The 24,910-nt window shown below is 38.0% G+C and overlaps 1 protein-coding gene across 1 annotated transcript in view; it reads right to left on the minus strand.

The window, feature by feature from the left end:
* Positions 1 to 24,910, minus strand: part of DGKK (diacylglycerol kinase kappa) — a gene marked incomplete at both ends in the record, with an annotated part of 164,171 nt that overhangs the window by 94,380 nt on the left and 44,881 nt on the right. The window contains 3 exons of the mRNA XM_080795697.1: positions 12,526 to 12,630; positions 14,609 to 14,689; positions 16,601 to 16,711. Of these exons, the coding sequence (XP_080651823.1) occupies positions 12,526 to 12,630; positions 14,609 to 14,689; positions 16,601 to 16,711 (297 nt within the window). The remainder of the gene's footprint in view (positions 1 to 12,525; positions 12,631 to 14,608; positions 14,690 to 16,600; positions 16,712 to 24,910) is intronic.

A 24,910-nucleotide genomic window follows, 5' to 3' on the forward strand; every position in this document is an offset into this window, starting at 1 on the left:
TAAGTGAGTTCATGCAGTATTTGTCTTTCTGTGTCTAGCTTATTTAATTTAACATAATGTCCTCCAGGTTCATCCACGTTGTTTCAACCATCAGAATTTCCCCCTTTTTATTTTTTTAAGACTAATTATTTATTTTATTTTTTTAACATCTTAATTTAATTTAATTTTTTTAGTGTTCTAAGATTCACTCTTTATGCACCACACCCACTGCTCCATGCAATACATGCCCTCTTTAATACTCATCACCAGACTCACCCATTCCCCCACCCCCTCCCCTCTAAAACCCTCCATTTGTTTCTCAGAGTCCACAGTCTCTCATACTTCATCTCCCACTCTGATTTCCCCCAATCCACTTTTCCTTTCCTTCTAATGTCTTCCATGTTATTCCTTATGCTCCACAAGTAAGTGAAACCATATGATAATTGGCTTTCTCTGCTTGACTTATTTCACTCAGCATAATCTCCTCCAGTCCCGTCCATGTTGATACTGCTATGAACATTGGGGTACAGATGGTCCTTCTTTTCACTACATCTGTATCTTTGGGGTAAATACCCAGAAGTGCTATTGCAGGGTCATAGGGTAGCTCTATTTTTAATTTCTTAAGGAATCTCCACACTGTTTTCCAAAGCAGCTGCACCAACTTGCATTCCCACAAACAGTGTAAGTGGGTTCCCCTTTCTCCACATCCTCTCCAACATTTGTTTACTGCCTTGTTGATTTTGGCCATTCTAACTGGTGTGAGGTGGTATCTCAATGTGGTTCTGATTTGAATCTCCCTGATTGGATGATGAACATTTTTTCATGTGTCTGTTAGCCATTTGTATATATTCTTTGGAGAAGTGTCTGTTCATGTCTTCTGCCCTTTTCTTGACGTGATTATCTGTTTTTTGACCGCTGAGTTTGAGGACTTCTTTATAGATCTTGGATATCAGCCCTTTGACTGTAGTGTCATTTGGGAATATCTTCTCCCATTCTGTGGGTTGCCTCTTTGTTTTGTTGACTATTTCCTTTGCTGTGCAGAAGCTTTTGATCTTGATGAAGTCCCAAAGTTCATTTTTGCTTTTGTTTCCTTTGCCTTTGGAGATGTGTCTTGAAAGAAGTTGCTGTGGCCCATGTCGAAGAGGTTATTGCCTATGTTCTCCTCTAAGATTTTGATAGATTTCTGCCTCATGTTGAGGTCTTTCATGCATTTTGAGTTTATCTTTGTGTATGGTGTAAGAGAATGGTTGAGTTTCATTCTTCTATACACAGCTGTCCAATTTTCCCAGCACCATTTATTGAAGAGACTGTCTTTTTTCCAGTGGATATTATTTCCTGCTTTGTCAAAGATTATTTGACCATAGAGTTGAGGGTCCATATCTGGGCTCTCTACTCTGTTCCATTGGTCTCTGTGTCTGTTTTTGTGCCAGTACCATGCTGTCTTGGTGATCGCAGCTTTGTAGTAAAGCTTGAAATCAGGCATCGTGATGCTCCCAGCTTTTTCTTTTTCAACATTTCCTTAGCAATTTGGGGTCTCTTCTGATTCCATACAAATTTTAGGATTATTTGCTCCAGCACTTTGAAAAATGCCAGTGGAATTTTGATTGGGATGGCATTGAAATTATAGATTTCTCTGGGCAGCACAGACATTTTAACAATGTTTATTCTTCTGATCCATGAGCATGGAATGCTTTTCCATCTTTTTGTGTCTTTTTCAATTTATTTCATGAGTGTTCTGTAGTTCCTCGAGTACAGGTTTATTCCAAGGTATCTTATGGTTCTTGGTGCTATAGTAAATGGAATTGATTCTCTAATTTCCCTTTCTATAGTTTCATTGTTAGTGTATAAGAAAGCAACTGATTTCTGTGCATTGATTTTGTATCCTGCCACATTACTGAATTGTATTAGTTCCAGTAGTTTGGGGGGGGTGGAGTCTTTTGGGTTTTCCATATAAAGTATCATGTCATCTGTGAAGAGAGAGAGTTTGACTTCTTCTTTGCCAATTTGAATACCTTTTATTTCTTTTTGTTATCTGCTTGCTGTTGCTAGGACTTCATCATCATTAGCCATCAGGGAAATTAAAATCAAAACCACTTTGAGATACCACCTTACCATTAAGAATGGCCAAAATTAACAGGATAGGGAACAAAAAGTGTTGGAGAGGATGTGGAGAAAGGGGAACACTCTTACACTATTGGTGGGAATGCAAGTTGGTGCAGCTACTTTGGAATACTTAAAAATAGAGTTACCCTATGACCCTGCAATTGCACTACTGGGTATTTACCCCAGAGATACAGATGTAGTGAAAAGAAGGGCCATCTGTATCCCAATGTTCATAGTAGCAATGGCTACAATCGCCAAACCGTGGTAAGAGGCAAGATGCCCTTCAACAGACAAATGGATAAGGCAGATATGGTCCATAGATACAAGGAATATTATACCTCCATCAGAAAGTATGAATACCCAACTTTGGTATCAACATTGCCGGGACTGGAGGAGATTATGTTGAGTGAAATAAGTCAAGCAGAGAGAGTCAATTATCATATGGTTTCACTTACTTGTGGAGCATAAGAAATAACAAGGAAGACATTGGGAGAAGGAGAAATAAGGTGGGGGAAATTGGAGGGGAAGACAAAGCATGAGAGACTGTGGACTCTGAGAAACAAACGGAAGATTTTGGAGGGGAAGGGTGCGGGGGATTGGGCTAGCCTTGTGGTGGGTATTAAGGGGGGCAGGTATTACATGGAGCACTGGGTGTGGTGCATAAACAATGAATCTTGGAGCACTGAAAAAATAAAATTAAATTAAAAAAAGAAACCTGATTGTTACATGTTGATTTTACATCCTACAACTTTACAGAATTCATTTGTAGTTCTAACAATTTTGTTCTGGCTTCAAGTGCCCATCGATAGAAGAATGGGTAAAGAAGATGTATGTGGAGATTACACACACACACACAAAACCACAATAACATTTTACCTATTTTATCCATCCCCATGATGGGCATTAGGAATTGCACTTGTTATGATGAGCACTGGGTGACATACGGAATTGTTGAATCACTATATTGTACATCTGAAACTAATATAGCACTGTATTTTAACTATACTGGAATTTAAGGAAACCCCACAGTAATAGACCATCTCAACTCCGAGTGGCTATTATCAAAAAGGCAAAAAATAACAAACGCAGGTAAGGATAGGGAGAAAAGGGAACCCTTGTACAGTGTTGGTGAGAATGTAAATTGGTGCAGCCACTATGGAAACAGTATAAATATTCTTCAAAAATTTTAAAATAGAACTATCTTATGTTCCAGCATTCCCAGTTCTGGGTAAATAACCAAAGGAAATGAAATCAAGATCTCAAAGTGATATCAGTTTTCCCATATTTATTTCAGAATTATTTACAATAGCCAAGATATGGAAACAACCTAAATGTCCCTCAGTGGATTAATGGATAAGGAAAATGTGATATGCGTGTGTGCGTGTGTGTGTGTGTATGCATACATACATACACAAATAATGTATATATGTATATGACAAACACACAATGGAATATTATTTATCCATAAAAAAGAATGAAATCTTGCCATTTGCAACAACAGGGATGGAGCTTGAGAGTATAATGCTAAGCAAAGTAAGTCAGTCAGAGAAAGACAAGTTCCATATGATTTCTCTCATATGTGGAATTTTAGAAAGAAAGTGAAAAAGCAAAGGAAGAGAGAGAGAGAGACACCAAGAGACAGGCTCTTAACTATAGAGAACAAATTGATGGTTACCAGAGGGGAGGTGGGTGAGGAAATTCATTAAGTAAGAGATGGGGATTAAGGAGGTTGCTTGTCACAATGAGCACTGGGTGATGTATGGAGGTGTTGAATCACTATATTATACATCTGAAATATAACATTGTCTTTTAACTACACTGAAATTAAAATTAAAACAATAAAAATTTTGTTGAGGCTTTCAGTTTTCCTATGCATATGCTTGTGCCATCTGCAAACAGAGACAATTTTACTCTTTTCTTTCTAATTTGGATGCTTTTTTCCTTTTTCTTGATTAATTACATTGGCTTGGATATCCAGTACTATGTTGAAATAAGGTGTGAGAGTAAGCATCTTTGCCTTGTACCAGATCTTAGAAAGCAGACTTTCAGTTTTTGTCATTGATTATGTTGTTAGCTATGGGCTTTTCACATGGCCTTTATCGCTTAAGGCAAGACCCTTCTATTCCTATTTTGTTAAAAGTTTTGGTGAATGGGTGTTGAACTTTGTCAAATGCTTTTTCTGTGCCTTTTGAGATGATCATGTGTTTTTTTTCTTTCCTTTTGTTAATGTATTGTATTAGAATGATCAATTTATGTTGAATCACTCATGTATTTCTGGGATAAATCCCTCTTGTTTATAATGTATGATCTTTTTAGTGTACTAATGAATTCAGTATTTTGCTAGTATTTTCCTAGGAATTTTTGCATTCATGTTCATCAGGGATACTGGCCTGTGGTTTTCTTTTCTTGTAGTGTCTTTACCTGGTTTTGGTGTCAGTATCTGGTTTAATATCTAAACCTTGGAAGAATTTAGAAAGGACTGGCATTAATTTTTCTTTGAATGGTAGAATTCACCCATGAAGCCATCAGGTCCTGGGCTTTTCTTTTTTTGTTCCTGGGCTTTTTCTTCATTGGGAGAATGGTGATTACTGATTCAAGCTCCTTCTTTGTTATTGGTCTATTCAGGTTTTCTATTTCTTCCTGATTCAGTTTTAGTAGTTTATATGTTTCTAGGCATTTACCTATTTTTTAAGGTTATGCAGTTTGTTTATAATAGCTTCTTGTGATCCTTTTTATTTATGAGGCATCTGTTATAATGTCTATTCTTTCATTTCTGACTTTATTTATTTGAATCCTCTCCCTTTTTTTCTTAGTTTTAGTAGTTTGTATGTTTCTAGGCATTTACCCATACTATATGGGTATTTTTTTTAAATAAAAAAATCATAGGCCAAAAGTGAAAAGATGAAAACAGATATTTCATGAAATTAGTAATCAAAAGAAAGCAGGGGTGGCTATACTTATATCAGACAAAATAGATTTTAAGACTAAAACTGGTTTTAGAGACAAAGAAGGGCATTATATAATGATAAAGGCATCAATTCAAGAGGAAAATATAACAATTATAAAAATATATGTACCTAACATCAGAGTACCTAAATATATAAAGCAAATAATGACAGATCTGGAAGCAGAAATTGACATTAATACAATAATTGTAGGGAACTACAATACTGTACAGTATACAGTATTTATTTAAATTCAATTATCCAACATAGAGTACATCATTAGTTTTTGATGTAGGGGTCAATGATTCATTAGTTGTATATAACACTCAGTGCTTATCTCATCATGTGCCCCCTTAATGCCCATCTAAAGCGAGTCTCTTGTAGACAGCATATTTCTGGATCTTATTTCTTACACATTCAGCCAGTACATGTCTTTTTTTAAGGTTTTTATTTAAATTCCAGTTAGTTAACATACAGTGTAATATTAATTTCAGGTGTACAATATAGTGATTCAGCACTTCCATACAACACTCGGGGCTCATCACAGGTGTACTCCTTAATACCTACTACCTATTTAACCCATCCCCTCACTCACTTCTCCACTGGTAACCATCAATTTGTTCTCTGTAGTTAAAAGTCTGTTTCTTAGTTTGCCAATTTCTCTCTCTTTTTTCCCCAGTGCTCATTTATTTTGTTTCTTAAATTACACATGAGTGAAATCATATGCTGTTTGTCTCTCTGATTGACTTATGGGGAATTCCCCTGCACTGTTGGTAGAAATACAAACTTGTGCAGTCACTCTGCAAAAGAGCATAGAGATTCCTCAAAAAGTTAAAGTAGAACTACCGTATGATATAGCAATTGCCCTACTAGGTATTTACCCAAAGAATACAAAAATACTAATTCAAAGGGATACATGCACCCCAATGCATTACCTACAATAGCCAAGATATGGAAACAGCTCATGTCCATGGACTGATGAATGGATAAAGAAGAAATGGTATATATCTATATCTGTATCTATATCTATCTATATCTCAGCCATAAAAAAGAATGAAATCTTGCCATTTGCAACAGCATGGATGGAGCTAGAGTATTACACTCCATGTTTTTTGATTGCTGAAGTTAATCCATTTATATTCAAAGTAATTATTGATAAGTGAAGATTCACTATTACTATTTTAGCATTTGCTTCCTGTATGTCTTTCAGTTGTTTTTACCCTGTCTTATTCTTTTGTTGTTTTTTCTTTATTATTAATGATTATTTTTCATAGTGATTTATTTTGGTTTTCTTTAATCTTTTGTATATCTATTATAGCTGTTTTTTGGGGGGTGGCTCAAGGCTTGTATAAAATAATTAGCATTATAACCTTCTATTTTGAGTTGTTAACAATTTAAATTCAATAACGTATAAAAACATTACACTGTTACTCCCCCCCAACACATAAACTTTGTGTTCTTGTAGGCAGAGTTTCCTTATTTTTATATTGTGTATCTATTAACAAAGCATTTAGGGCTATAAGTAATTTATCCACTACATAAATTAATGCATGAATTATCAGTGTTATATTAATCCTTATACATCTATATATTTACATTTACTTGTGAGATTTATGCTTTCATAGTGTTTAGTGTGTTTTTACTTAAATTTGAAGACCTCTTCCAAACATTTCTCATAAAGCAGGTCTAGTGGTGACAAATTCCTTCAGTTTTTGTTTGTTTGGGAAAGATTTTATCTCTTCTTAGTTTTATTTTATTTTTTAAAAGATTTATTTACTGGGATGCCTGGGTGGCTCAGTTGGTTAAGCAGCTGCCTTCGGCTCAGGTCATGATCCCAGCGTCCTGGGATTGAGTCCCATATCGGGCTCCTTGCTTGGCAGGGAGCCTGCTTCTCTCTCTGCCTCTGCCTATGCTCGCTCACTCTCTCTCTCTAACAAATAAATAAATAAAATCTTTAAAAAAAAAGATTTATTTATTTATTTGAGAGAGCAAGACAGTGGGCAAGCAAGCATGGGGGATGGGATGGAGGGAAAAGTAGAGAAAATCCCAAGCAGACTCCATGTGAAGCGTGGGGCCTAACAAAGGGCTCAATCCCAGGACCCTGAGATCACAACCTGAGCCAAAACCAAGAGTCAGATGCTTAATGACTGCTCCACCTAGGCACCCCTCTCCTTTGTTTTAAAGGATAATTTTACCAGGCATAGCATTCCCGCAGGTTTTTTTTTTTTCTTTCAGTACTTTGATTACATCATCTTACTTTCTTTGTGGCCAAGATATCTGTTGAGAAAACTTCTTATAGTCCTCTTAGGGTTCCCTTATATTTGATGGGTTACTTTTCTCTTGCTGCTTTTGAATTTTTTTTTTTTTTTGTTCTTGACTTTTAACAGTTCGATTATGTCTTGGTGTAGTCGTCTTTGGGCTGATCTTGTTTGAAGATTTTTGAGCTTCATGAATCTGGATTTCCATGCTCCTCCCAAGATTTGGGGAGTTTTCAAACATTATTTCTTTAAATAGCTTTCTGCCCCTTTCTCTTCTTCTTGGACTCCCATAATGCATATATTTGTTTGCTTTTCTCCATGCTTTTTCATTCTTTTTTCTTCTCTGACTGATTTAAAATGAGCTATTTGTAGAATCTTTCTTCTGCTTGATCAAATATTCAATTGAATTTCCCTGTTGTGTTTTTCATTCCATTTATTGTATTCTTCAGCACCAGAAATTTGTTTGGCTCTTTTTAAAATGATTTCTATCTTTCTGTTGAACTTCTGATTTTGTTCATGTATTGTTTTCCTGGTTTTTCTGAATGGTTCATCTGTGCTCTCTTGTAGCTCACTGAACTTCCTTAAAACACTTATTTTGAATTCTCTTTCAGGAAGTCCATAGATCTCTATTTCTTTGATGTCAATTACTGGAAAATTATTGTTAATTCTTTGATGCTGTTCTGTTTCTTGATTTTTTAAAATGTTTTTGGTACACTTGTGTTGATGTTTTCACATGTGATGGAGCAGTCACCTCTTCCAGACTCCACAGACTCATTTTGGGATAAAGACTTTTACTTATAGTTGGATGTGAGTGTATAATTTGGGTTGGATACATAAGCTCTGGCTCTATGGTGTACAGCAGCAATTCCTGCTTCAGGGAGGGCACAGCAGCAAAGTTTCTGTGGAGCTCCATCAGCTGAGGCCAGGGTTGGCAAAGACTGCAGGAGACCTCGTTGGCCAAGGCTGTGGGCTTCCATATGGGTGGTAAGGGTTGTTGGGCTCCTTGGTGGTGAGGGCTGCTTGGTACTCCTGTTCTCCTTTTCCTCCACAAGGGAAGTCATTGCCAAGAGGATCCCTCTTATTGCTAGGTCCAGTGAGTAGGCACACATGTGGCTGTAGTGGTACTAGTATCAGGGGAACAAACACATTTTCAGTGACAATGGTGTTAATGTCTTGGGTGTGGGGACCTACACAGTCACCATGGCACTGGGATTGGAGTTCAGGGTCAACCAGAAAAACTGTAGTATCTGGGACTGGGGCAAAGGTACTTTTATCACAGTGCCCTGGTGTGTGAGGCATGAGTGTGTGCTGAGGAGCCATGAATCTGGGGTCCAGGATGTGTGCATGGCTACAGGAATGGAGGTTGTAACTCTGGTTTGGGGGCAGAATGTAATGGTGGGTGGCAGATTTGGTGGGGTACATACGGTGGCACTTTCCCAGTGGGGGCACGGTGGTGGCAGATTTTTCAGGGAGGTTGCTATAGCAGCTATTTGGGGGGGGTGTCCACAGCAACATGGGGGCCAGGCAGCTGTGATTTATTTGATTTAGCATCAATGAAGTCTGTAGAGCATCTCCATGGTGAAAGCTGCATGTGTCCACAGCATTGATGAAGACTGTTGGAATCCTCCAGCTCTCCTTTTCCCTTATGGAGGGAGGTCAGGCTGAGGGGATGATTTGTGGCCCCAAGCTCTGCCAGATTGGAGGATGGGGCAATGCAAATAAACCACTTACTATGTTGTTCTACATGGCCATTCTGTCTCTGTGCTTCATAGAGCTTCTGAAGCTTCTTCATTATATTCTGGAGCTCTCTCAGAGCTATTCTAGTTGGCATGTAACTGTTTATTTGTTGTTTTTGATGTTTTGTAAAAGTGAATGAGCATTGGGACCTCAAGCATCTTGCTGATGTCACTATGAAAAATTAATTTTATATATAACATTCTCAGAAGCAGTTGCTTAAATAATTTGCTTTTAATGCTACCAATAACAGGCAGCTTTCTACTTCAAGAGACAGCAGATGCCATTCTTGTAGCACACACTGAATGTTAGAAAGTTATTCTACTAGGCCAAAGACTACAAAAACTTTCTAAAATTTACACCTTTAAGAACACTGAATGGATTCTTTAAAATATTTTTCTCTTATTTACTTAAGTCATCTCTATACCCAACATGGGGCTTTAACTCATGACCTGGAGATCAAGACCTGAGCTGAGGTCAAGAGTTGGACACTTAACTGACTGAGCCACCCAGGTCCCTCAGAAAGGACTCTTTTGTAAGAAACTTAGTTCCCCATCTTTGGAAGCATTTAAATAAAGGCTCCATGACTTGATCTAAAGATGTTTTAGAATCAAGAATCTGGAGTCTATATAACTTTTAAGGTCTATTCCTATTCCCATAGTCAATGGATGCACGACAATTCATCAGAAAGAGCTAACCTTTTAATCTAGTTTTCTACGTAGCTCTTTATTTCCCATTTTCTTCTTTCCTATTCTTTCTTTAAGTCTCTGGGGCTCAAATCTTTTATCTGCTTATGACTTTTCTCTCTCCTTTACTTCTTTCGTATATTTAGATTTTTCCCACCTCCTTCTCAGTATCCACTATTTGTCCTCCCTTTCTATCTTCATTCTGGAGCTTAACTTTGTCTTGTCTGAATTAATTTCTAGCTTCCTCTATCCCTTTGATAAACTCTCTTTCTTTTCCAATCCATCTTTAAACTGAACTGAATATATTGCTATTCTTCACCACTCTTTATCCTAGTATTGATAATCCTGTACAATCGAGCACAGGCAACCTCTCTAGACATTTCTTAAACTAACTTTCCCAAACTCTTCTGGTCAAATGGAGTTCCACTTTTACTCTATTATAAGTTTCTCTTTTTATGTTACTCAGCTTTTGCTTAAACTAATTCCCCTGTTTAGGACTTTTCCCTACCCCTAATTCCCTGTCACCAAGAAAATCCTGTTCACCTTTCAAGGTCAGTCTCAAATCTATCCTCTATTAACTCTTCCCAGAGAACTCTATTCCATACTTTTCTCTCCTGAACTCCTATACCACTTTATTGTCTGTTTCATTCATCTGGCAATCAATCATGTACTGTCTTGTAACATGTCTGAAAGCTATTATTTATCTCAAATGCTGTCATTTAACTGTTTCTTTTGTTTATATCTTGTCTTCCCAACTACCTAAAAAGCTCATTGGAGTCAGAAGCCAAAGCCACACCTTCTTTTCAACTCTCTATGGAACAGAACTGGGGGCCTTGTAAGGTCTTATTCCTTAATGTGCACTGCCTATTTTATAGTAGGTTATCCAATTACTTTATAGTGACTTTAATAGACCACTAAGTCCATAACTAATCTTCCTTCACCTGTATCAGGCATTGGTCATGACAGAGAATAGAAGAGATCATTAGAAATAAAGTACATATGAGAGAAAGCATATTTGACTCTTTAAGACTCATGCAGGATGAATTGTTAAGATACTCATGCTGAAACATTTCATTGTCAGCTTAAAGTGTTTCTTAATAGATTTAGATCCCTGGAATAGCTTCACGGAGGTTGTGATTGCAACCTGAAACATGATTCTTCCAAGACAGTAAACAGGCAGACCATGTTTTTTCCTTTCTAGTTTATGCTAGGTAGTCAATACTTAGATGTTTAATTCAGTTGAATCAGGAATGGCACAGTAATGGTCTGATGGTTTTCTTTAGAAGCTTTTGCATTTCTAGACTAATAATTTGAAATTTAAAATATCCTATGTAAGCTTTTATGCCAAATTGAAAGTGTGTGTTTCATGAGAAGTGCTCCAGTTTGGATATAGATAAACCAAGGGAAGGAAAGGGATTGGGCCATAGGGATGATAATGGAAGAGGAGCATGGAAATCACAACTTTTTCTGGCTACCACTAATGCTGTGCCATAGTGGACTTAATGGGAGTGGAGGGGAGGATTGGGATGATTTTCTCTATGAGGAAAGGAAGAAGGAAATGACAATGGAGTAAAATGATGAGAGCATTTCATGTAAAGACCATCATCAGGTTCTAAGCAAAAATCTCTTACTTATGCATAGACAATGTAGGCCTGGGAGAAGCTTACTGATATGTGGAAAGATACCTAGGCCCTAGTTAAGTCAACTTGTTATTTACTCATAGCCCATGAGTAGCAGTGTATGTAGGTATGAAAATAAGTGGTCAAAAGCCTGAGAAGTTCTAGAGAAATGAGAACACATGTTTTTTTTTCCCCCATGGCATTGTTTTTGCTTATAAAACCTATCATTACCTCTCCTTCATCCCAAGTGCCTGTAATAATTCTCTACCCTTTGCTAGTTATTTAAAATATCAGCTTCTTCTTAAGGATGGATTCATCTTCTCTTTTATCTCCAAGACCTGCACAGCAGAGCTTTGCTTTAATATGAACCATGTATCATTCTTTTTCTAAACCCTGGTTCCATGATTACCCTCAGATTCATTTATTCATTCAACAAATATTTATTATGCCTCTACTACGTGCCACACACTGATATAAGAAAAAAATTACAAAAATCCCTTCCTTCTTGAAGCTTACATAACTTCTAACTATAGTAGGTCTTCAGAAGAGTGGATTGAGGACATAGCCCAGAGTTTGAATGGTGTACAATTTGTTTCAGGGACCAGTGGCTTGGGGTTTGGTATTACTAAGGAGAAGAACTCTGCTAAGCTTTGGAAGGGACTGTTCCTTGCTCTTCCTCCTACATTTCTTTTTTGGTGGACAATGAACAGAAAGGCAAAATGACATAATGTTTAAAGACATAGGCTTTAGAGTCACACAGCCTGGGTCCAAATATTGGCTTTACTACTGAGTAGCTGTTTCATCTTTGTTTCTTTCTCCTTTGTGAGCCTCAGTTTCATCAGCTGTTACAATAGTCACTCAGGAAACACAGATCAAAACTGCTGATTTGCTAACAGAGGAACTTCTAAGTTAGCTGCTCACATACACCTTGAGTGCCTCATCCATTGGGCGTACAGTGACATCTATGTATCAATTGGATGTATATGGAATTATCTAAATCACATACTTACCAAGGTCAAGTCTAAGTAGATTACTCCTTTTTTATAAATAGTTCTAAGTAGGTTTCCTAATAATATCCATCTGTAATTTCTGACCACCTGGTCTCTAGTTCCATCTTATTATTTGAAAGGTGGCTTAACTAATGCAATAAATTAACTGTTTACTTCTGAAAGCTATGTGAATTCTCTACTATTTCCCTTACCTTACGAATTTCTCCCTGTTGGACAGTTTTTATGACATTAATCCATTCTTCCATGTCTTTCCGGTTGGGTGCAGCCAGGGTAACTTTTCGTTGTGGTGTGATCACCTAAACAAAAAGTTACATTATTAGCTGGTTCACATGCTACAACTTTCCCCCCAAACAGAGCCTGTGAACTCTCCAAGGACTAGACAGGTCTACCAAGCCACTTCTTAAATGTAAGAGAGAAATTCCCAGAGCCACATAAATGTAAGATAGAAATTCTCAGATACCTACCCAAAATAATAATAATAATAGTAATGAGTAACAATTTAATAGTATTTATTATGTGCCAGCCAATGCTCTATTACACTTCATATATATTATTTATTTCAATCTACATTATGACCCCATGAAATGGCCATTATTATTTTTCTCATTTTATAGTCAGGAAACCCAAGGCAAAGTTTAATGACTTGCCCAGGCCACCTAGCAGGTAGAAAGCTGAGCCAGAATTAAAATGCAGCTTCTTTGGCTCCAGAATACACGTTTTAAAACATTAAGCCATGCACCATCTATTACTTCAGTGAGGCTGCTTGAAAATCTTACTCACTTACTGCTGCTTTGTCTACTTAAAAATGGTAAAAGAGTATATACTTCAGCAGGGTCTGCCTCTTTCTGTTTGAGGGGAGAGTGAAAATAGTGAAAAGCCTAAAAATTCAGTTTCTTTCTTGATTATAGTCAAGGACAACTTGAAGACAACTTTACCATTGGTCTCTTAATCCTGGTTGGTGTATGGATCCTGGCAGGAATAATGAGAAAGCCATGTTGAGGGTCTAGCTGAGGTAGACCATGTCTAGGACTTGGTCTTTTCCCAGAAGGCAGGAGGGACACAGATGGCTACAGCATCAGTGATTGCTTCAATGGTCCTACTTGCCTTTACTACTAGCCCCCCAAATCTTAGAACTAGAGCTCACTACACCAACAAGAAAATTCCATCGCCTTTTGCATGTAGCACAGCATGAGTCTCTGATAGATAGGAATAGAATCTAGTGGGAATTATGATAACAGTCACATATTTGGTCCAAACCCATTATTGTATGGGGCTGATCAATGATACCTCTGTGTTTTAATTAGGCTAAGGGACTTCCTAGTCCTTGGAATTTCTTTGTATAATAAAGATGAAAAACATTAGCATGTATGCTCATCACCCAAAGGTTGAGATTTCTGGAACTGGGTCAAGAGAACTCTGAGCTTTACCCTAGGTCACTGTGATATGAGAGAGAGAAATGATAGTAGAGTTTCCCTCTTATATCCTACTGTTTTACTTTCAAGAGAGAATGGAATGTGGACCAGCCACAAAAGTGGAGTATTGGGCCTGTAGGTTTTTAGTCTGCTAATTATCACCCTGCTAAAGAGGAACCCCAGTCTCCATAACCCACCATTGAGGCTGGGAGAAGACAATTCTAGAAGGAGGTGTGTAGGAGAATTCACAAGCCAATGGATTTGCTGTTTTTCAGTGAGCTTTCTGGTCTGGATCCACTTGAATAAGTGAAGATTTATGACATTTCATCAGTGCCAAACCCTTGAATGCATCCCTTGAAAATCCTCTGCTTTCTTTGAGGTGCTCCCATCAGTAATCTCAGCATAAGTTAGCTCTCACTTTGGATTAGGTTCTTATCTACCTCATCAATGGAGAGAGTGTCACATAAGTTGATTATCTTGATATGTTCTACAGCATATTAGCAGTCTCTTGAAAAACATCACAGTGATACTCTTCTAAATCACCTTCACCAGGAGGATTGATTTTTTTTGTAATACTCATTCTCCCCACCACCCAGAAATCAGCTCAGCTTTATATCAGGCTGGTAATAGAGAATAAGACATCACTTTTTCCTCTCTGTCAACGGGCTGGTAGAAATTGTTTACATGAAATAATCTTTAGCACTCACTTGCAATACTACTTTAAGTGGATTTCCACACACACTTTGGGATCAAAGGAGATTTGGGAAACATGCGCTCCAAAGAGGAAACACATGGGTATGGCAACCCCTCTACCCAGCTAGCTCACACCCCTACCAATTTAATCATTTCCAATATTACTTACACAAAAACTATGACAAAGATTTCTACAGCTGCTTTCTGCCAAGGCAACCTGAGACAGATCAATTGTTTCAAAGCGTGCAAACTGGAAAGAGATAAGAAGGAGAAGAAAAAAAAATTTGGTTAATAATGTCAAGAGACACTAAAAAATACACACACACACACAGGCATTTTTGGCAGTCATGAGCTTATCATTTCTTTGACTTGAGTGCTGGGATTTATTTGGCATCATGATTTTTGTTGATATATCATGTGACATACAAAAACCAAACCAAACTAAAGCAAAACACAACTCTTCCTAAAACTGTTATGTGGATTTACAAGAAGGCTTAGGTGGTTCAGAAATATTCAAAACTAAGGGTTTATGCTGGAGAAGATAATGGTATATGGTCTAGCTAAGGGCCAAGGGGAGCAGATAAGAGTTATTAGCTCCTATTTATTATCTGACAGCCTTTGACTTTGTTGCTAGTCCTATCCAGTTTGAGGCCTATGTCTCCTTATACATTAGCTATAATTGCTAACATTCAGCCAGCAGCAAGAAAAGCAGTACTATGAATAGAGATAGGGCTGGCTTCCCTGGCATAGAGCCTGTGCATTCATACAAGGCCCCATGTTCAGAAGGGCCCCGCACTTGATTTAATGCTCTGCTGTTACAATCTTGAAATTTTTTAAATAATTTTTTTAAGGATTTTATTTATTTTTTTGACAGAGATTACAAGTAGGCAGAGAGGCAGGCAGAGAGAGAGAGGAGGAAGCAAGCTCCCTGCCGAGCAGAGAGCCCAATGCGGGGCTTGATCCCAGGACCCTGGGATCATGACCTGAGCCGAAGGCAGAGGCTTTAACCCAGTGAGCCACCCAGGCGCCCCCAATCTTGAAATTTTTAATAATTTCATCTTTGGACATGTTTTGGAAATGAAGTCCAATGGGACAATCACTCATGAACATAAGCAGAGGAGATATGCACAACCTGCATGCCACCCCACGTCTTATCACTCCATTTGCATTCATGATGCCCATGAGCATAGAATTCCAGTGGACCCATGATGTATGGGAACTCAACGAGACTCAAAGCAAGTACAAGGTAAGCATGTTACGTCTATGACTGAGTAAGTAAGGGAGCTTACAGCCCTGAGAGTCCACACTTTTGGTAGGAACTAGAACTTGCCTCAAACAGAGAAAAAGGCAATGGTGTTCTAAGAAATATGAACAACTAAGGCACCCTATTGTGTTCTTTCTTACTTATGTTACTTTCCTATATTAGCCAATAATTTATGCTGAAAATGATAACATTGAAGGAAAGGGAAAGATAGGGCAGCCCATAGTTCCTTTTTCTTTCAGCCAGGGTGCTGGTAGAATGTATAAATATCAAGATGTGAAATAAAAACAGTTGAGATGGCTTTGTATACTGGTGAGAACAAAATATGTATGTGTGTATGAGCTACTAAATACAAATTATCTAATTTTGGTCATTTTTCATATGAGCTAAATGCTTTTATATTTGCTTTTAAAACTGGCATTGCATAATATACAGATGAATGGCAAAAATGCTAATAATTTAAAATTTTATCGTTTCTTAGAATGACATTAAACAACAAATAGAAGATGACATGACTAATCATTGTATTATATTTTAATATCTTTAATGATGTTTTTCCTTGCTTTTTAAATAAGGGGCCCTGTATTTTCATTTTGTACTGGGCACCACAAATTGTGTACTTGGTTCTGATGTAGAAACTAATTGAGGAAATCTATAGAGGTAAGGGAAAGAGGAAAAGGAAGGGAGAGAAAAGTGTCCCCCCATTTGGCCCAAAAGGACAAGTTAGAGGAAAAGCAGAAGATCCTAACTTCTACCTTGATGTTTGCCAACATGTCTTTACCTATTGGCCTATGTCCCCTCACAAACATTTCCTGGCATTCCCACCCACTCACCCAAATGACAAGATTATATAGATATTCTCTGGAATAAATATTCTATATATACCATATATTTTCTTACCGCGGGATGGTGTGCAAAACAGAGCCTTTGTCCTCGAACCAGAAAATACCTAAGCTTCCATCTCTTGAAGGAATTACAGTTCTTCAGCAAAGGTCCTTCCTTCAGTATTTTCTGAAAGATAAAAGCATAATGTTGAGTAATTAGGTGAATTTGAAAGACCATATCACTTGCTCTCCCAGTTAAGAATATCAGGTATCTGGATGGCTCTATCTCTGTCACATATCTGAGAAATAGCCCGAGAGCCAGATAAAAATGCAAGGAAGTTAATTCAGTCAGAAAAGGAATTGGTCACCCTTGGAAAACACATTCAGAATGATATAGGCTCTAAGTTCCTTAGGATATTTGGCCCAAGAAACATGGAGAACATCTCCACTCGTGGTAAGGGATGGGGAGGAGGGACATGAACATAAAAATATAAGAACAACATTCTTAGGAGAAGATAATTAATAGGGGAAAAATCTGTGTTTAGCAATGGCAGATATTCTGGAAGGCTCCAGGTTGTAGCTCTAGACCATTCCTATCAGTGTTAGAGTGTTCCTTTTAGAATATTAAGTTGGATCACATCCCTTCCCCTGCTCATGAAGGAAGGCCAATAGCTTCCTAACATTTTCAGAACCAAATCCAAAGTCTTTACCCTGACCTTCAAGGGATTTATGATCTGGTAAGAAAGAAAAAGAGTCACCAAAAAGGAACTACCTTCTGATTTTTTCTTTATGTATCTCATAGTCTGGTCACTTTTTCACTTTTTGAACAGATTGACTCTAAGCAAGCATAGAATCTGTTTACCATTTTTATCTTCAGGAAGTTCTCAGTTACATTTATAAGATACAAACCAACATACGAGAGTGCCATTTGGGAGAAATATTCACAACCACAAAGCTGGAACCAAACCCATACTGAATGGACAAAGAGTCAGACTTAGTTAAGTCACCAAATCAGGGCACTACCATGAATTCCAGTCATAATCTAAATTATCACTGCTTAGTGATAATCTAAAAATCACTGCTTAGTGGTTGTGGAAGTGTTTTGTTTGGCCTGCCTAGTGTTTTTCAGTTTTTAATTAGCTGATAATATTTAAAGGACAGAATATTTCACAGAAAAAGTCAAGTCTCTTGTTTCCTAAACAAACAAACAAACAAACAAACAACCCAACAGATTGTTTCTCAGAGTCCATAGTCTCCCATGGTGCATCTCCCACTCTGATGTCCCCCCACCTTCATTTTCCCCTACCTTCTCCTAATTTCCTCCATGCTATTCCTTATGTTCCACAAATTAGTGAAACCAAATGATAATTGGCTTTTTCTGTTTGAATTATTTCACTTAGCATAATCTCCTCCACTCCCATCCATGTTGATGCAAAAGCTGGCTATTCATCCTTTCTGATAGCTGATTAATATTCCATTGTATAGGTGTGCCTGGGTGGCTCAGTGGGTTAAGCCTCTGCCTTTGGCTCAGGTCATGATCCCAGGGTCCTGGGATCGAGCCCTGCGTGGGGCTCTCTGCTCAGTGGGGAGCCTGTTTCCCCCTCTCTCTCTACCTGCCTCTTTGCCTCCTTGTGGTCTCTCTCTCTGTCAAATAAATGAATAAAATCTTTAAAAAATATTCCATTGTATATATGGACCACATCTTCTTTATCCATTCATCTTTTGAAGGGCATCTCTGCTCTTTCCACATTTTGGCTATTGTGGACATTACTGCTATGAACATTGGGGTACATTTGGCCCTTCTTTTCACAGCATCTATATTTTTGAGGCAAATACCCAGTAGTGTAATTGCTGGGTCATAGGGTGGCTCTATTTTTAATTTTTTGAGGAACATCCACACTATTTTCCAAAGTGACTGCACCAACTTGCATTCCCACCAACAGTGTAAGAGGTTCCCTTTCTCCACAATCTCTCCAACATCTGTTGTTTCTTACCTTGTCAATTTTGGCCATTCTAACTGGTGTAAGGTGTTATCTCAATGTACTTTTGATTTGAATGTCCTTGATGGCTAATGATGATGAACATTTTTTCATGTGTATGTTAGCCATCTGTACGTCTTTTTTGGAGAAGTGTCTGTTCATGTCTTCTGCCCATTTTTTGACTTGATTACTTGTTTTATGGGTGTTGAGTTTGAGAAGTTCTTTATAGATCTTGGATATCAGCCCTTTGTCTGTAGTGTCATTTGCAAATATCTTCTCCCATTCCGTGGATTACTTCTTTGTTTTGTTGATGGTTTCCTTTAAGTTTAGAGATGGGAGTATGGGGATGGGTGAGCCTGGTGATGGGTATTAAGGAGGGCACATATTGCATGGAGCACTGGGTGTTATTCACAAACAGTGAATCATGGAACACTACATAAAAAACTAATGATGTACTATATGGTGACTAACATAACATTAAAAAAGAAAAAACAACAGAAAATCTGGTAACAATGTGAACCTATAGCCTCACATGGCTACAGTTTGCTGAATCAGAGTAGCAGTTGCTTCTTTCAGTTTGGGGTATTTGACTCCAGTAGGCATTTGAGTTTGGGACCCTGATCTAAGCAATCCTTTGCTACTCCTGTTCTCCCAAATATACACACATCTATTACACTCTCTGTTATCTTATCTCCAACCCATAAGATAGCACTAATAGACAGAACCTCTGTATGTCAACTGGAAAGTCAGTTCATGAGGAAAGTTTACTTGAGTTCTCTTGATAATTTATGGGAGTTTCAAGGTTATTATAATACCCTTGAGATGTTTACAAAAGAATGGTGTGAAAGAGTCAAGACAAAGTGAACATTAAGATCTGTGGGAAGGGGAAATCTGGCAGGGAGAGTGAGAAATTATATTTAAATTGTTAAAACTGAGTCATCAATGAGAAAACAACTCTTCTAAGCATTGTAATTACATCAGTCTTTCTCTGGTCTGGTGGCCTATGGTATATACTCTCCATGATGGTATTTAATTTTCTCTATCCCAACTTCCTCACCTCTATGCCATATATTCTTCCACACTAAGTCTTATTGATACCTAAGCAGTCATATTATCCCTTTCTGCTAAAGACTAAAGTTCAAAATTTTAACTGCTCCAACCATTGAAGCCATGGCCATTATTTCTGTCCCTTTCTCAAGTTATTCTATTCAGTCAATTATTAAATGTCTCTCATACTGTTCTTACTTTTGTCATATACAGTGTCCCCTATAATAGCTCATTTTTAGTGGGCTATTATAATAGCAATGAGAAATGAGGAGGGGGATTTGTTCCTCTAGAAGATTCCCAGAACTCTGGGCTTTCTCGCCTTCAGAAAATTCTCAGACCCTGGTGATTTGAAACATTGATAATAGAATTCAGCCTCTTCTCCCCAGCTGCTTCCTTCCATGAAATCTTAGTAATGACCACTCTTTAATTCCCCTTCCTGGTACTAAAGAAATGGTTCTCTTTTTTTCCTCTTACCTGTGCCTTGCTAATTAATGACATTTTATTATCCATCCAAGGACACAGTGAACCAACCAATTAATTAATTAATCTGTTAATCTGAGGACACAGCAAGTCATCAAAACCTTCATTTCTCATTCCATGAGCCTAGTATTTGTCAGTCAAGAAAAAGGAAATGTATGTATGTATGATACATGTATCATTGGATAGAGTGCTTCATTCATATTTTCTGAGCTTCTAATATGGACTCCACCTTTGGCAGGGCCCTTTGGGGTGGTTGAAGAAATTGCAGGCACATTCTCTGCCTCAAAGATGAGGATAGTGGGAATAGAGAAGGAGGGACTGATAATTCATGTAGAGAGACACAAAGTTATATGAGCTCAGAGAATTATTTGAAAAAGCCTTGGAGGCTTCATGCTTATTCCTCTAAATGTTTACCTTCTGATTCAAATGAGGGGTTCCACCAAGACAGTGGCTATCCACTCATATATCCTATCATTGGGTATACTAGCCAAATCACAATTATCTATTCTCTGTGCCACAATATTAAACTGATCACTTTGAATGCACAGCTTTAATTGTAGGGCTATCTAGTCAATATCCATAGAGGGCTGGTTGGTAATAAAAGGCTCATCTAGACTTAGCAAGGGAATTGGAGAGACAAAGGTCAGTTGCTACTTAATTCTAGGTGATTATAATGATTGAATGCTGACAAATATCACCAGTTCATTCCATTTTTTAAGGCAAGCTGGCAATACAAACTAAAATCTGTGTGAAGTTTTGTAATATTTAAATACTAGGAACTAACTTTTTAAAAATTTGTGAGTGCCAAACAAAACATGTATGCAGGACAAAGCCCACCTACAGCAACCAGTCTGCAATTTCTGAACTATAACAATTGTCACTTTCCCTAGAGGACAAAGTGAATTAACTGGTAGTTATTTCTAGTGTCAGAGGAGATTGCAGTGCATGAATTTAGAGTTTGTGTGTTAGGATCCTGTGTGTGAGATGTATATTACCATGTTGGGAGCCGATAAATGTTGATGTGGTCCATGTATAGTAGGTAAGAAGGTTAGAAGGTCACACAAGAGTTTCTTAAGTTCTAAACACAGACTCTATATCATCAACTCTGAACTTCCACAAATATAAAAATCTCGGTTGGAAAAAGGTAAAATTACTATAGTTCCTTTCTTTTTTAACTATGTCCACCTTTGGGAGAAACTTACCTACTAACCCAATCTCCGTTTTTAGATAAACCACTTTTTATTTAAAACTCAAAAAGCAGCCCTAATTTGAACAAGCAGAAGCTAAAAATCAATCAATGGCTTGCCTCAAGTCAATAAAATATGTGCATGCAAACAAACTTTTACCTGCTTAAGGCTACTAAACCTAACAACCATGTGAGACAAAAGTTAGAAGAAACACACACACACACACACACACACACACACATACACACACACACACACCCTGCAAAGGGTAGCTTTGGAAGAAGAATGCTTGTGTCCCATGAGAGTATTTGCATAGTGTTTCCCAATTCCTGGCTGTTTGCAGATAACATCATCTCATTACCCTCCACCACAACCATGCTGTGGTACCTCCAATTTCCAGAAGGTAAATCTGAGGATTGGGTGTTTTCTGTTGCTTTGCTTGAGGAACCACAATTATAAAATACTGGTGGGCTCTATGCTCTTTCCACTACTCTGCCCATGACAAGAAAATGTGGAGTGACTGAATAATTAGTAAGCACACCACAGAGTAAATACACTAATCAAACTTTGTCCTGAAAGACAAGACCATAGATATCAAAGAATTAAAAGCTGTTCTATGAACAGTTCTGAATACTCAGTACTAAAACTGTTAATGAGCTTCCATCTAAGAGGTAAATGGTAATCCATAGTGAGCAAGAGGGGAGTTCTCCTGGGTTTTTTTGTTTTGTTTTGTTTTTAAGTGACTGTCCATGGTGGGGAGGAAGCAAGATGGCAGAGGTGTTGGAGACTGAAATAGCATTAGGTCCCAGGAGTTCAGATACATAGTTATCAAACCATTCTGAACACCTACGAATGAAAGAGGAGACAGAAGAGAAGAAGAGCAGCAATTCTAGGAACAGAGAAGCGACCAATTTTGGGAAGGTAGGACGTGTGGAGAAGTGAATTGAAGTGACGGGAAGAGAGACCGTGGGAGGAGGAGCCGGCTCCTGGCAAGTGGTGGAGCAGTGGACACAAAATCAGAACTTTTAGAAGTCTACTCCACTGAGGGACATCATTCCAGAGGCTAAGCAGGGGGTGGAGCCATCATGGGGACAGTGTGGTCTCAGGTGCCGCAGGGTCACAGAAAGACCATGGGTGTCTGAGTGTGGCAGAGCTGCCAGGTATCAGAGTGGGGAAGCCGGCTACAGAGACAGAGCTGAGGAGTGCGCTGTCAGCTCAGGGTTACCTTAAACCATGACCCAAGTCACAGTTGGGCCACTGCTCTTCGAGCGTGGAACCCAAAAGTGGCAGATCCTGAGAGACACCCTCCTTCCTCCTCTGGGAGGAGTGGCATAGGAGCACACTGCAGGAATCTGCTGGATTTGGAGACTCCAAATGGGGCCGTGTGCCAGATATAGAAACACTCAGTCACAGGCTGGGTGAGCTCAGAGTGTGGCCAGAGACCAAGGAGACGGGAGAGAATGACTGCTTTTCTCTGAAGGCGCACTGAGAAGTGGGGTCCTGAGCTTTCGGCTCCTCCAGGCTGGAGATTGGGAGGCCGCCATTTTCATTCCCATCCTCCAAAGCTCTACAGAAAGCGTTCAGGGAACAAAAGCCACCAAGAGCGAACCCAAGCAGATTACTTAGCCTGGCCCCTGGCAAGGGCTGTGCAATTCTGCCTTGGGCAAGGACATTTGAGAATCACTGCAACAGGCGCCTCCCCCAGAAGATTAGTAAGAACATCCAGTCAAGACCAAGTTCACCGATCAATGAAAACTGTAGAACTCCAGAGCTAGGGGACAGTAACACATAGAATTCATGGCCTTTTTCCCCATGATCCTTTAGTCTTGCAAAGTTAAATATTTTTTAAATATTTTATTTATTTATTTAACAGAGAGAGAGATCACAAGTAGGCAGTGAGCAGAGAGCCTGATGTGGGGCTCGATCCCAGGACCCTGGATCATGACCTGAGCCGAAGACAGAGGCTCTAACTCACTGAGCCACCCAGGCGCCCCTATATTTTTGTAAATTTTTTTCTTAATCCAGTTTTTAACTTTTCCTCATTCTTTTTAAATGTTCTTAAACTATTTTATCGATACCTTTTTTAAAAATATTTTTAAATTTTCATTGTTAGTCATTTTTCTCCCTTCATTGTATTTACCCTTATTTTTGTATACATATAGGTTTTTTTTCTTTAAAATTTTAAGATACAATTTCTTCTAATAGATCAAAATATACTCTAAATCTAGCTCCGGCCTGATCACATTCTCTCCTCTTTTTTTCTTTTTCCAACCAACGTATCAATTCCTTTTTTAGAATATGTTTTAATTTTCATCTTTACAATCATATTCCATCCCTTTATCGTGTTTACCCATATATATGGTGTGTGTGTGTGTGTGTGTATATATACAAATTTAAAATTATATAAAAATTTATATATATAAATATATAAGTATGTATAAATATATAAATAAAGAAATTTATAAATAAAAATATACATATAAATATGTAAATAAATAAATAAATAAATAAATATTTTTCCTTCCTTAAAATTTTGGGAGGTAATTTCTTTCAAGAGACCAGAATACACCCAAAGTGAAGTGTGTGGCTCCATTCTATTCACCAGATACACACACACACACACACACACACACACACATATATATAATTCTTTTTTCCCCCTTTCTTCTCCCTCCTGGTTTTGGGTCTCTTCTGATTTGGTTAGTATATATTTCTCTGGGGTCTTTGCCATCCTTTTAGTATTTTACTCCCTCATTCATATGTTCTTATCTGGATAAAATGACAAGGTGGAAAAACACACCACAAAAAAAGAAAAAGAGGCAGTACTAATGACGACGGACCTAATCAATATGGACATTGGTAATATGTCAGAACAAGAGTTCAGAAGGATGATTATCAAGGTGCTAGCTGGGCTTGAAAAAGGCATGGAAGATATTAGAGAATTCCTTTCTGGAGAAATAAAATCCCTTTATGGAGAAATAAAAGAGCTAAAATCTAACCAAGTTGAAATGAAAAAAGCTATTAATAAGGTGCAATAAAAAATGGAGGGGCTTACTGCTAGGATAAATGAGGCAGAAGAGAGAATTAGTGCTATAGAAGATCAAATGATAGAAAATAAAGAAGCTGAGAAAACAGAGACAAACAATGACTGGACCATGAGGGGAGAATTTGAGAGATAAGTGATACCATAAGATGAAACAATATTAGAGTAATTGGGGTTGCAGAAGAAGAAGAAAGAGGGGGGGAAGAAGGTGTATTGGAGCAAATTATAGCAGAGAATTTTCCTAATATAGCAAAGGGAACAAGCATCAAAATCCAGGAGGCACAGAGAACTCCCCTCAAAATCAATAAAAATAGGTCCACACCCCATCATCTAATAGTACAACTAACAAGTCTCAGTGACAAAGAGAAAATCCTGAAAGCAACTTGGGAAGAGGTCTGTAACATACAATGGCAGGAATATTAGACTGGCAGCAGACTTATCTACAGAGACCTGGCAGGCCAGAAAGAACTGGCGTGATGTGTTCAGCACACTAAATGAGAAAAATACATAGCCAAGAATATTATATCCAGCTAGGCTGTCATTGAAAATAGAAGGAGAGAACAAAAGCTTCCAGGACAAACAAAAATTAAAAGAATTTGTAAACACCAAATCAGTCCTACAGGAAATATTGAAAGGGTCCTCTAAGCAAA

This window comes from Martes martes (genome assembly GCF_963455335.1).
Source record: "Martes martes genome assembly, chromosome: X".
NCBI lineage: Eukaryota > Metazoa > Chordata > Mammalia > Carnivora > Mustelidae > Martes > Martes martes.